Source organism: Solea senegalensis, linkage group LG14 (assembly GCF_019176455.1).
Source record: "Solea senegalensis isolate Sse05_10M linkage group LG14, IFAPA_SoseM_1, whole genome shotgun sequence".
In the NCBI taxonomy this organism is placed as follows: domain Eukaryota; kingdom Metazoa; phylum Chordata; class Actinopteri; order Pleuronectiformes; family Soleidae; genus Solea; species Solea senegalensis.
The window spans coordinates 732957-746261 of NC_058034.1; the positions used below are offsets into that span (position 1 = coordinate 732957).

General features: G+C 39.2%; 1 protein-coding gene across 3 annotated transcripts in view; it reads left to right on the forward strand.

The window, feature by feature from the left end:
* LOC122780425 (inactive N-acetylated-alpha-linked acidic dipeptidase-like protein 2) overlaps positions 1–13305 on the forward strand; it is a 351291-nt gene that overhangs the window by 168725 nt on the left and 169261 nt on the right. For all 3 annotated transcript variants that reach the window (XM_044043362.1, XM_044043361.1, XM_044043363.1), the window contains exon 6: positions 2938–3205. In XM_044043362.1, the coding sequence (XP_043899297.1) occupies positions 2938–3205 (268 nt within the window). The remainder of the gene's footprint in view (positions 1–2937; positions 3206–13305) is intronic.

The following is a 13305-nucleotide window of genomic DNA, read 5'->3' on the forward strand; positions in this document are numbered from 1 at the left end:
CACTGAATGGAAATACACAGTATACATCATACAGCTGTAGATGTGGGTACTCGTGTGCAGTGACACAGTTGGTGTATTTGTGAATGCATTGTTCTGTTTTGACAGCATTAATATTTAAACTCAATAGTGTGTGAGATAAACTAGAAAGAAATGCACACAGAGATACAAAATGCACATGGAGCTGAATTGGATACTATTTTTGTTGTGTTTATTAAAAAATGTGAGTCGTGGACGTCAACATTTTATAAAGAATTTAAAAAAAAAAGTAGTAGCAGTTCCATGGGCAACAATGCCTTTGTTGATGCCAGAGGTCAGAAGAGGATGACCAGAGAAACCACATGTGCAGAAGCCCATCCCTGAATGTACAGAATAGACCACAGCAGCAGAAGACCTCACCGGTTGTTGTTACTGCATAAAGTAATCAAGTGGCCTGTGTGTGTGTGTGTGTGTGTGTGTGTGTGTGTGTGTGTGTGTGTAGGTATGTGTGTGTGTGTGTGTGGTATATGTGTGTAGGTATGTGTGTGTGTGTGGGTATATGTGTGTGTGGGTATATGTATGTATGTGTATGTGTGTGTGTGTGTGTGTGATACCTGTGCTAAACAGATATTTTCAAAATGATACTAGGCAATGCCTGATTCACTATGTTTTACACTAAATAACAGTTTTGTGATAAATGTTGGAAATGTTGGGCAGAAAAAGTCAAACTTGAGCTTTTGAATATTTTATGTGCCACCATGTTGGCATAATTTCCTCATTACAGAGCCCTTGCTGTCAGGACCCTTAAGCCCTTTACTTTTTGCTGTAATCTGTGTCTTTCTGTGTCTGCTCACCAACTTTATTCATTTTCTGGAGTGGAAATATTTTAACTTCAGCTAAAAATTACAGTCAAATGTAGAGAGTGCGTCAGAGCAGCTGAACAGGTGTACCTAATAAAGTGGCCGGTGAGTGTGGGATTAGGACCGTAGTGTGTTTGCACTCCCTCCTGTTTTACAAAACGAGGCCAAATATGTGATTGGATTTCCAGAGACTGATGTTTCCAGCTCTGAAACGACCTGCACATAAACACACAGCTGTGTAGATTAACACACACTTGAAAATACAGACGCACTTAAAGTCACATGAGACACGAGGCCTCGAAAACCGCAGGGAGTCGTTTCTGCAGCAGGCGTGTAGATGATGCTCTCTATGAGCACACGCATGCACAGACACCAACACTCAATCACAGGCATGAAATCCTAACACACACACACGCATGCACGCCGCCTCCTGCTGCCGCTCCTGGCGAGCTATGAGACATGGCCTGCTGACTAGAGAATGAGAGAATTGTGTGTTTGGGCCATCTGCTGTGGAGACTGATATAGATATCAAACACACTTTCACACATGAGACTCACAGAAAGCCATACTTCAGGTGTTCACTAGATTATGGTAGTTATTATTATTATTATTATTATTATTACTGAGTGAATGCAGGGGGAGACAGCGAGGTGGGCAGAGAGTCCAGTTGACCTGAAGCCCGAGGAAATAAAGGTCACATTACAAATCCCATCGGCGTCGCTCATAGACGTGATATTGCAGATCATTTGTCCATCGAGTCAAAGCACAAAAATGAGTTGTGACCCAGTGCCAACCAATCACAACATCACTAATTGGTTTATAATGGCGCTTTGAAGCTTTGAGTTCAGTGGCCTTTTACATCCAGGATTGACTTTATTTGGAATACACACCATCATTTATAAAAATGGATGCCATGCTGTATTGAAGTAAAGTAGTAATTAAGACAATCAACTCAGGAAAAGTTTATAATTCAAGAAAGACTTGCTTACAAATGAACTCATTTTTGCAAACAATAGACACTTCTGTGTCAGTCTGTTGATTTGAAAAACCTTTTTTTTACCTCATCAAGTTTTCGTGACATATTTATTAGTTTATAAGTTCTTTGTATATTTGTATTTATCGGCAGATGAAAAGTCATCAAATGAGAGGCTAATAGGCTCCAAATGTCATGTCCGTCATGAAGTTTATTATTTTGTATGATTGGATTTGTGAAATGAGTGTGAGGTACTGCTATAGGTAATTTGTTAATAGTAATAATTATTTTGTGTCCCTGCATTGATCAAATTCTTATATTTTGTTCTTATTTGTTACTATTGGCCAAAGGCAGGTGCAATACTTACTCATAGATTTATTGCTTTTCTTCCGTTATTGTCCAACTATTTAATACAGTTCCATTTTGAACAACAGTTTGGGGTTTTTTCCACTCAGAAAAATACAAATGGAACAATTACAGAGGTTTTTCTCTCTTTACCTAGGAGACATTTTTATTCTCTGTGTTGTGGCTCCTTTGCTCTGGATGAGTCTTCATTACTGGATTTCTCACTCAAATCAATAAAAAGAGTAAATATCAAGGAGCAGACAAAGCAGCAGCAGAGATTCCCGTTAAGACATGGATCATTTTTTATTGATGTGTCCTTCCTGCAATTAGGAAACAGGACCAACAGAGGCTGACAGCTGCTGCTGCTGCTGCTGCTGCTGCTGCTGCTGCTGTACTGCAAAACACATCTCCCATTATATGTTGTTAGTGAGTAATTGTCCAGTCTAAACAGTTATGCATATATCGTGGTGCACGTGGCTCGCAGCAAGAAGGTTGCAGAGTTTCTCCCACACGTCCAGACACATGCAGAGGTTGACCGAACACTAATTTACATGTCTGTGTGAACATGAGAGTGAGTGAATGGTTGTTCGTCTCCATATATGGCCCTGTGATGGTGTCATGGTGACCTGTCCAGGGTGAACCCTGCCTTTGGCCGAATGTCAGCTGGGATTGGTAGCAGCAATCTCATGAGCCTCATGCAGGACAAAGCGGGAGACAATGTTTGGATGGAGTCAGATTTTAATTGTGCTTTCGTAACCTCTTCCCTTTGTTCTTTGCGTCCAGGTCTTTCTCCAGTCTACCAGATGACAGTGAGGAAGCCAGAGCCCGGTACCTGTACAGGCAGTGGGTGGGACTCGGTTTGACTGACGTCCGTTTGTCCAATCACACGGTTCTCCTCAGTCTCCCTGGCTCCACACCCAACACCATCACTGACCGGTCCAGTCGCCAGTGTTTTCTGCCAAACGGGATCCTCTGTGACCAACGAGGCCTGAACGACCTTCCGCAGCAGCAGTTCTCCTACGCTGCGTACTCCACCGCCGGAACTCTGCAGGTACCTTTCTCACACATCAGCACTGACATTCCCTAAACCTAAGGTTCCTTCACACTCCCGGCTCCGGCAGTTCTTCCTCCGACTGGTCATCTTTTTATTGTCAGGTCATCTTCTACGTCTCCAGGCCTTGTCCAGTGAAGGGTCAGCTGAATAGTCATCATCAGAGGCTAAGGCTTTAAATGCTACAACTCTGAAAAGCACAGTTCACGGTCCAAAGGTTCAAAGTGCCATTATTTCCAGACTAGAATAAAAATCACGTTCACACAGCGAGCACCTCCAAGGAACACGAGCCTCTGTGCTGTGTGACTGACCCTCTGAAGTGTGTTCTTGTCCCTGGACGAGGACCCAGCGCACTACACCAAGATGCAGCATGTAACTCTGATTAGACTGATTAGACTAGGAGCTAAGGAAGGTCAGCGCAGTGACCTCTGCTCAAGTTTGTGTCTCCTGGAGATCTTTAGAATAAGGAGTCACTGAGTTAAACAATAAAAGATAATATACTAAAATAGTTAATGAAACATTCAAAACAATGAAATAAATAACTGATGGAAGCTGACTATGTCTAAAATATGTCCAAAATTGTCCAAAAAACACAACTCACTGTGGAATTTCAAGGAATATAAAATGGCTTCATTGGGAAAATATGCAAAGATGGATGTGTTCTATTTATTATCTTTTTAAGATTTTAGACTGAAGAACTTTATTGTCATGAACTTGTATATGGAAACAAAAAAGTGGAACATAAGTATAAGCAATTATATAATAGAAGAATGGAGATAAAATCAGGTAAAAAGGAAGAATAAGCCTAAAGGAGCAGGAGGAAATAATGATGATAATGTAATGTAAGACATGAACAGTAACAGTAAATGTCACAAAGTGACAAATATACAGTAGATCAGTCTGAGCAGAGGCTCGAACACAAGACGGGGCCTAAAATAAAAGTATAAACCTCCATATGAGTCAAACATGCCAACATTTGGTAAATCTTATGCATAAGATTTACCAAATTTAACATCAACTTTATTGCAAACTAAAGACACAAATGTTAAACTAAAAACACTTGATAATGTACAAATGCTGTGAGAACGGTTTTGGATGTTTGCGCATAAAGCGAACTGAAAGGCATTTTGCCGGGTGCCGGGCGCGCGAGCAGGCGGTACGATACGCCAGAGACCAGCGCGAGACTTCGGAAATCAACCGGCGGACGAACAAACAACATCGGTACGGGCCAACATTAAATTCGCGCGGATGCTGGTAACTTATCGGTGGCAAATTGGCGCGCAACGCCATTTTACGATACGGAACGGAGACTTGAACGAAAAATAAAAACTGTATCTATCTTGTGAGTTCTTACTGAGTTTCACTACTATTTTTTCACTAAAATGAATCATAACTTTGGCTCAACAACACATAAACTCAGTTTTAAAGCCTGAATATGTGACTATAAAGCACTTTTTAGGATGTCCATATAGAGGTTGTGTATTGACTAAACGGAGAATTTTTCAAGTGCCTGCGACACAGATTGGTGCGCTAAGGGTTAAACCAAACTCCAATATGAACATATCAGCTGAACGTTTAATCATGCCGTTCACTTGCATATCCTTCAAAACATGGATAACACAACATTTAATTCCATTTAATTTAATTTCTTAAAATCTATTACAGTGCAATTTAACACTCCATTACATAACTGAAAAATAAAAACATATTTATTCATATTTAATGACATTTCATGGCCCACCTGTAGTACCGTCACTCGCTGTGTTAGACAACAGCGCGGTTTACAAACGCACACACACCCAAAGTCTGGTTTCCATGACTTCAGAGGACCTTATATTGTCTTACATTAGTTCCCTGGAGGCTTACTTTAACCTTAACCATAACTACTACTGGCCTAACCCTAACCTTAACCTCATCCTAACCATACCTTAAAATGTAATACATTGCTTCACGCAGACTTCCCCATAATGAGATTGTGTAAACAGATCAGGTCCTCACAACACGAGTAATACCTGGAAGACACACACACACACACACACACACACACACACACACACACACACACACACACACACACACACACACAGACTCCGGAATTGAAACGGTCGGAAACATGAATCGCTCCAAATCTTCATCATGTCGTGTGTTTCACGCTGCATGCTCAGTGTGTCTTTCCCGCCATCCTTCAGGAGTGAGAAGGTTAATGGAAGTCATTATGCATGTAGTCCGCCCACACTAGCACGCACACGCACACACACACACACAAAGAAATATAGTCACACTATTTTTAGAGGGCTTTACTTCTCTGTACCCTGGGAACAGAGAAAAGGGTTGAAGGAGACGCTTGTTATTCCCTTGAGCCTCTGCCCGCGGCTCGAGGGCAGATGAAAAGTTGCAGCCAGTCTCTGAATACCAAGTTTTCCTCCTCTTTTTTTTCCTCCCCCCCCTCTCTCTCTTTCCTCGGCTTTGCTCGATCCATCCAGCTGTCCACTCGTCGGAGTCTACCCAAAGGAGGGTCACAGTCATCCATCACCAGATTATTTCCCAGCTCGTGCTGCCGCGCGCTGCCTTGAATTAAGCGGCGGTTTGCTGGATCTAAACATGGCTTTCAGACAATTAAATATGGCGTTTGTGATGGATGGATGGTGGTGCTGCGGCGAGTATACTGGGCTAATAAGTCCTGCTGTTGGTGGCACTGTTTTTGCTGGTGCTGCAGTAAACTGTGCTCTGACACAACACACAGGGATCAGAAGCATCAAATAAGATGTTTTTTCTTTGGTCCAAAGAAAGAAAATATTCTTGTATGATATTAGAAATGCTATATACACACATGATACATGCATTCATAAACTCCTGCTTTTGAAAACTTAGAAATTTGCCTTTCATGAAACCAAAATTTCAACCTATTTAATGATACAGTATGTGCTGTGTTTTATTGTCTGTTTGACTCTAAATGGGAACACAACTTTTAACATTCTCATCATGTTCAGTTCAAGAAAACCTGAAATGAGTGATTGAGATCATTAACCTCTCAGAAAAATGTTAAATCAAGTAAGAAATAGACTCATTTCCCAGTAGACTTCAATTCAATAGTTCTTTTTTGCAACTAGTGGTGTCACCCCCTGGTGGCTGATGGCACGACCAGAATCAGTTTGAATGCCAATGCAGAGCAAACATAGTAACAAGAAAGTGAGTTTATTAACAAAGATTTTGGATCACAAACTAAAACAAAAAAAAAAAAGCAATATCTGTATAAAAGTGAGCAAAAAACAAATATAGACAGAAGTTATAGTTATTAAGGGTTTAAATCACAGGGAACACGTGACTTTTAATCATTGTCAAATGGGTTTACACATTATATTTCACCTGGTGCTAATAATCACTTGGACAGAATGATTTAATAATGGTTAAATGATCAAGGTCACAAACATGTTTTTTTAGTGTTTGACTGAGGCACAGAACAGCATAGGAAGTGTCACCAGCAGTGTGGTGACAAAATAATACAAAGAAACAAGCAGCAACTCTGGTGACATCAACATCCACCTTGTGCAGAAAATCCTTGTGATACAAACACATTCACCAGAGAGTATTATTCATCAAGTGAAGTGAGACACCGTCGTCCTCCCTGTAGGTTTCTCAGGACCATCTGGTCTCAGCTGTAAGGACATGTAAGAACACGGAAGACACACATTAATAAGACGGTAGAGGGAGTAAATACTGCATTGACTTACATTATTCCAGATGGTGTCTTCATTTTATATATATATATGCGTATATATCAATTTAACCTTTATGTAAATGCTTAGTAATGAATTCAGGGAGACCCTTATTTTCACATATTAAGCAAAGCTTAGGCAAAACGGATTAAAAACACAAAACAACATATGTCGAGAAAACAGTACACAGTTTCATTTAAAACAATGACAAATAGAAAGATACGTTCTTGGATGTTATAATATGAGATCATTTACTTTCATTCTTTAACATGGCATAAAATAATTCACCAACCAACAATCAATCTAACCTGGCAGCCAGTCATCATCCATCTAAATCAGTCCATCAATTAATCAAAACTCCATCCATCCATTAAACCAGGGGTCTCAAAGTGGTGGCCCGGGGGCACATGGGGCCTTCAATCGATTTCATGTGGCCCTCCAAACTATATCAAGTTGTAACGAGTAATTTATATATGGTTTTATTTTTAAATAAATAGATTAAATATGTTTTTTTTTATTGTTGCATATTAAAACAAGCACTTATATTTTGAAATGATCCAATCCAACTTTATTTGTAAAGCACTTTAAAACAAACACAAAGGACCAAAGTGCTGTAAAGAATAATGGATAAAAGACAGAAGAAGTAAAAGACAGAGAAGCTCACACGAGGCAATAGAGTACATATAAAAAAAGGAATTCATACGGCGTATTGATGATATGAGCCCCCGACTGACCAGACGAGACAGTCAGTGGCCCTTTCACATTCATCCATCAAAATCTCATCATCTGTCAATCAAAACCTGGTATATCGATCACCACTCAAAAGTCCGACAATTGAAAACCCTCAATCGGTTAATAATCAATCCATCAGTCAGTTAGTCAACTAATTTGTTCCACTGGTTTAGATGACATGAAACATGAAAACAAAAACACAGTCTTAAAAACTGTGTAATCATCCAACCAGCCATCAGTCAATCAATCAACCAATTAACTAATAAATACAGAATGTTCCTGCAGCATGTGGTTTAGGGAAAAGTAGTGAAAAAAAACTAAAAGTAATTACCTTAAAATCACACCGTTTAAATATTTATGACATATCAAGTTTGCTCAGATAAATACGATTAGCTGTACGACTATAGTTTTGCTTAATGCACCAAATTAAAGACCCCGTTCAAAATTGCTTATATTTTTCTCTTTTTCCATAATAGCCTAACTTCTTTAAATGGTGCAAAACATCACAGTGTTTATCGTGGCGCATACAATGAGCACTTTTATTGTAAATGAATCATTTTATGGCAAAGAAATAATTATGTTATGGGCGCCTTCATTCCCTAATGATTCCCTGTAGAATTTACATTAGGTTTCAAAAAGAAAGTTTTATTTAAATGTTTTTAATTTGATTATAAATTATACCTATTTTGTGAAAACTGAGTGGGCAAATCATTTTGTTATTGCTCTATTTTTTCCATCTATATGTAATCCACACAGTGTTTGTTGATGATAATAGTGTCCCTCAGGGAACGGTTGTTTGAATATTATTTTTTATTCTTATTTAATAACAAGACAGATGTATGTTTTCAGCAACAACTCTAAAGCTTTATTTAGATTTTCAACATAATCAAGGAGCCATAGCTAGAGGTGCAGGGAAGAAAATAATATTTGTACCCAAATTTAAATGACAGGGAGGCTGCTTTATTCCATATATGACTAAAAGAATAATATGCACATTTTTAAACTGTGATGATTTTTAATGTGAGCGTGAAATGAAGCAAATGAAAGTGAGGCCGACTTTACTGAGGTTTGCCCAGGGCTACGACTGCTTACTCACCTCAAATGCAGCACAGCAAATCTCACATTAGAAAAATAAGGGCAACAACATCGTGTCCCTGTGCCCAAAGTGTTCAGGGATGTCAGCCAAGGTGTCGGGCCTCCCAACGATGGCAGGAAAACTGAAGAAAAACAACAAAACCCAGTGGATTGAACAAATTCACCATCAATTCAACCAAGCCAGTAATGACAAATCAGTAGCAGGTTAACATCCAAATTCATCATGTGTCTAATATATTTAGAAATTGTCTGTAATTTAATGTAATCTAATCTATTAAACCTGAAATTAGCAGATCGTGTGACGTGACACCAGATCACTCTTTGGTTACTTATGATGAATTTTTATTCAATCTTTTATCATCATCTGCTCTAGAGAAGCATTCGCCACCACAGATTCTCACTATGTGATCAAATCTTTTTACTCCTGATGTTCTGCTTTTCTCTGAGTCAAGGTTTCACACAGTAAGTTCAATTTGTGTCATTCTAGCATTTATTATGTTGGAGATGAAAAAAAGGAACTGCAGAGCCCTTTAATTCATTTCCGTCATCTTCATATCACCAATGAATTAACTTAATTCACTGCAGTTATCTACATGTCACTTCATCGTTCTTCAATTTACTTCCTATCACTTTAGATCTCTTTGGATCGCTTCAGATCGCTTAAGTTCTATTCAATCAGAACACTTTAAATTCACCTCTGGTCATTTCAGTTATGAACAGATCAATTCAGATTATGGCATGTGTTCTGTCATATAACTTGCACTTTAGATCACTTTAACAAGCCAGCTGACTTTGCATCACTTTAACTCAGTATAAAGATCAGATCAGGTTAGATCACACTGGATCACAGGCTTCATAACTCCACTCAACATAAAAAAAAAAGAAAAGAAAAGAAAGAAACTTGTGATGAAATCTCTAAATAAACTGAGCAAAGAAAAGCATTGACCTGGCTGGCAGAGAACAGTGGAGTGTATGCACTTTTTTCTTGGAAAAGAATAAGTTAAATAAAGCCTTGACATTAGACTCAACTAATCTCACATTCACCTTAACAGAATAAATAAAATAAGTAGAATAAATCCATGCCTGAACTCACGTGCTCTTGGGCAAAAGTTAATATACCCACACAGATATTCTTGGATTTAGAGAAAATGAGAGGTTGGGAACCTTAACTCTTGGAGGACAGATGTTGAAATGTCACTTTTGCCCTTCTGCTGTCAGAAGAACAAATGGAGTCACCTACTCTGCTACTCTTCCTGGACTTATAATTATAAGAGGAAAAGGTGGCGAGGACTCTTGATCAGATTGTTGACTGACGGGACAATGGACTAGGACAATGGTTGGTAATGGTGTTAGTGGAGACTCTACAAAGGTCTGAGGACACTGGCAGGAGCTGAGCTGCTTTGAGGAGCCTCACTAACAGTGTTGGCTCACTTCTCTGGAGAGAAGCACATTGTGAAATCCGAAAGGTTTGAACAGCAGGGTTTTAATGATCTCACGAGTTAACCCTTTGAGATTTTGCAAGACACCTCAGGACGGTTGATCATTGAACTGCTGCTGCTGAAAGCACAGCCTACACCGTCGGTCTATACCTTTGGGAGGCAAACACAACCAAACCATTGAGGGCAGGAGGCTAACTATGGCAGTTTCCTCCTCTGAAGGCCCTCCCTATCTTGCTCAGCTGACTCTGCTGTTTATAGGCAACAGCTGGAGGCAGGGGACTCACTCTGAGGTCATCACATGATGAAGCGGGCACCTCCTCCTCACAGATCAGGGTTACTTCTGTCTAAACACCTCCACTGCAGGATTTGTGGATAATCTAGGCGGAGGTACGGTCACTCCAACCCTTGAGGCATTTGCGCATTAACAGTGATGCAAACAAAGGGCACACAAGTGCAAATAATTCAGAGATTAATTTCACTGCACCCTCTATTTACACCAAGCACAATGGCATTATGCAGTAAATCATAAGGACCAGGAAAAAATGGGTGGAGTCAGCATCTAAGGACCTAAGAAATACGTAAAGAAGAGAGGAGATCTTGCTTGGTTCAGGAACTTAACTTCCTCTCAGACTTCAAGATAGTTTGTCCCACAGTTTGAAGAGTTGCGGAAAGTCCTGGTAGTAAAATGTCCCAGCTTTGTTCTTTGGCTTATTTGCATTATCAACAACACACTTCCTGATTGAATTGATGTGTACCTGTCAGAAAACAACAATATCTGAAAAAAACAGAATACAGGTTTGAAAAATACAGCTAACATGGTTAAGTTTGGTTGTTTTCTTTAAACATTTGTTGGGCTTTATTGGACAGAACAGTTGAGCGTAAAGCACCACAGGTGGGTCGCTGCTAATGGGCCCTAACTACAGCTCTAGTTTGTCATCGAGCCATCATTTTATTTTCAGTCTCTCCAAAATTCTTTACAGTACATTTTCAGTTGTTTTCACATATTCTCCACCAGTATTTTCTAACATATATATAATACGTTACGGTTAGTGGAAAGTATAGAGCGATAATCAAGTGTCTTCCAAGCTTTAAAAGCAGTCATGCATCAACTTTTTTCATCTTTTCGTTTTACTAAACACACACATAGAAGCACTTGCCCACAGAACCTATTAAAAATGTGCTAAAAAAACAGTTACCTTTTATATGCACATGGACACATTTGGATTCATAATCTAAGAGTAAATATTTAAAGGATTTGCCCCCTCTGTGTAAACTGCCTTGTTTGAGCAAAATACTATGTTAATGAATCATTAGGCTCATCCCAACAGACTTCAACTATAATCATTTTGGAAACTCTGATATTTACTAATTTACTGATGCTGAGGCTTTTCACTCGATTTTAACATTTTTACCTTTAGAATGTGAATCATAAAATACAAGTGGAGAGAAAAAGGTAAAAAAAAGAATATTTAAAAGCAGTTTCCCACAAAGTGACAGTTGCAACATTAAAAAGCTCTGCAGTCTCAATAGTTAACAGACAGGTTTTAAAGGAACAAGACACTTGAGCCGTGTAATCTCCATCTAACACAATGCATTTTATATGTTACACTGCTACACTAATAAGATCTGTAATTAAGGTAATTGGGGTTATTTAGAAATGAGTTCTATGTCATTGCAGTTATCTTCACATAAATCACGACGGCAATTGTTCTGAACTCTGCAGTTTAATGGAGTTCCAATGCAGTTGGAAGAAAATCTGTTTTTACACATTAATATGCAAATATCAGCACTTGTGCTCAGGAATGTAATTAAAAATATTTCCTCGTCCATAAGGGCGGTTTTGAAGTGAGTTATGAATATTCTGTCTTCACAAGAATGGATTCTCAGGACTGTGATGGTGCACAGTGGAAGCAGGAAGCATAAATCTGCTAAATCTCTGTGTAATTGGGCACAGTTTTCACTGCAGTCGCCTGTATTTACCGTACATTTTGTTTGTTTTTTCACACTTTGTGTCATTTAAGATGCTCATATATTATATTAACATATGTGTTCATATAGACAGACTCCAAAATAACATAATAGTTCAATTTTTTGGCAACCTTCCCTTGGGTTACCAGAGTAAAATGGTGGCTAAATGGGAGGGTTGCGTCAGGAAGGGCATCCGGTGTAAAAATCTTTGCAAAATCAAATATGCGCATCATCAGCTCTGCTGACCCCTCGAGAGGTAGAAGCCGAAAGATAAAAAAGAAAAAAAATACACTTATCTCTTCACAGCATATCATTTAAGACAGAATTCTTCCCTTTATTATCTGCTACCATGCAGCATCCTTTCATCTCTACCATCTTTAATCAGTAACTGTACTTCTCACATTCAGCTGTAGTGAACAACCTTTGCCACACTACAAAACTGCATTCTGAATCTGCATTCCCAAACAAAGTTGAAATGACTTATTAATGTGTCTGCAGATGTAGACATTTTAGATGTAGACACAAATAAATCAGAATCAGAAGAGCTTTATTGCCAAGTACGATTTGCACATACAAGGAATTTGTTCTGGTGTCATTGGCGCATAACAAGCATACACAATTTTAAATGCAAAGCTAACTACAGAAGGTCAGAATGTACTTCTATACAGTTTATTATTATAGTCCACGTCTTTAGCCTCTGAAGGCTGGATACCTGTCGAGAGAGTCGTTATGTGAAACAATGCAGGTCATTCACCCCTGACCCAGTTTCAAGGTGTGAAAGAGGATCAGTAAGGTCACTCGGGAACAATATGGTGATGAGAGTCTGGAAGAACAGCAGCTCCTGTAGAAGCAGTGATGAGTTGATGAAGTGCAGGTGATGAACAGGAGCCCATGATGAGCCTATACATACAACTGTCACAGCTGGAGTGACAGGTTGAGGTGTACGGTGATGTGGTGTTTGTTAAAAATCCCCCTGAGTTTCTCAGAGACAATGTTGCAACACAGGTGACCTCCAACACTCACACAATAGCAGACCGTGTCCCCAAGCTGACCCTAATGACCCTCTTTCACACCACAACTGAAGTGAAACCAACAACCTTAAACGAGGTCATGGACTGAATGACCTGTATTGTTTACCTTAAAGACTTAT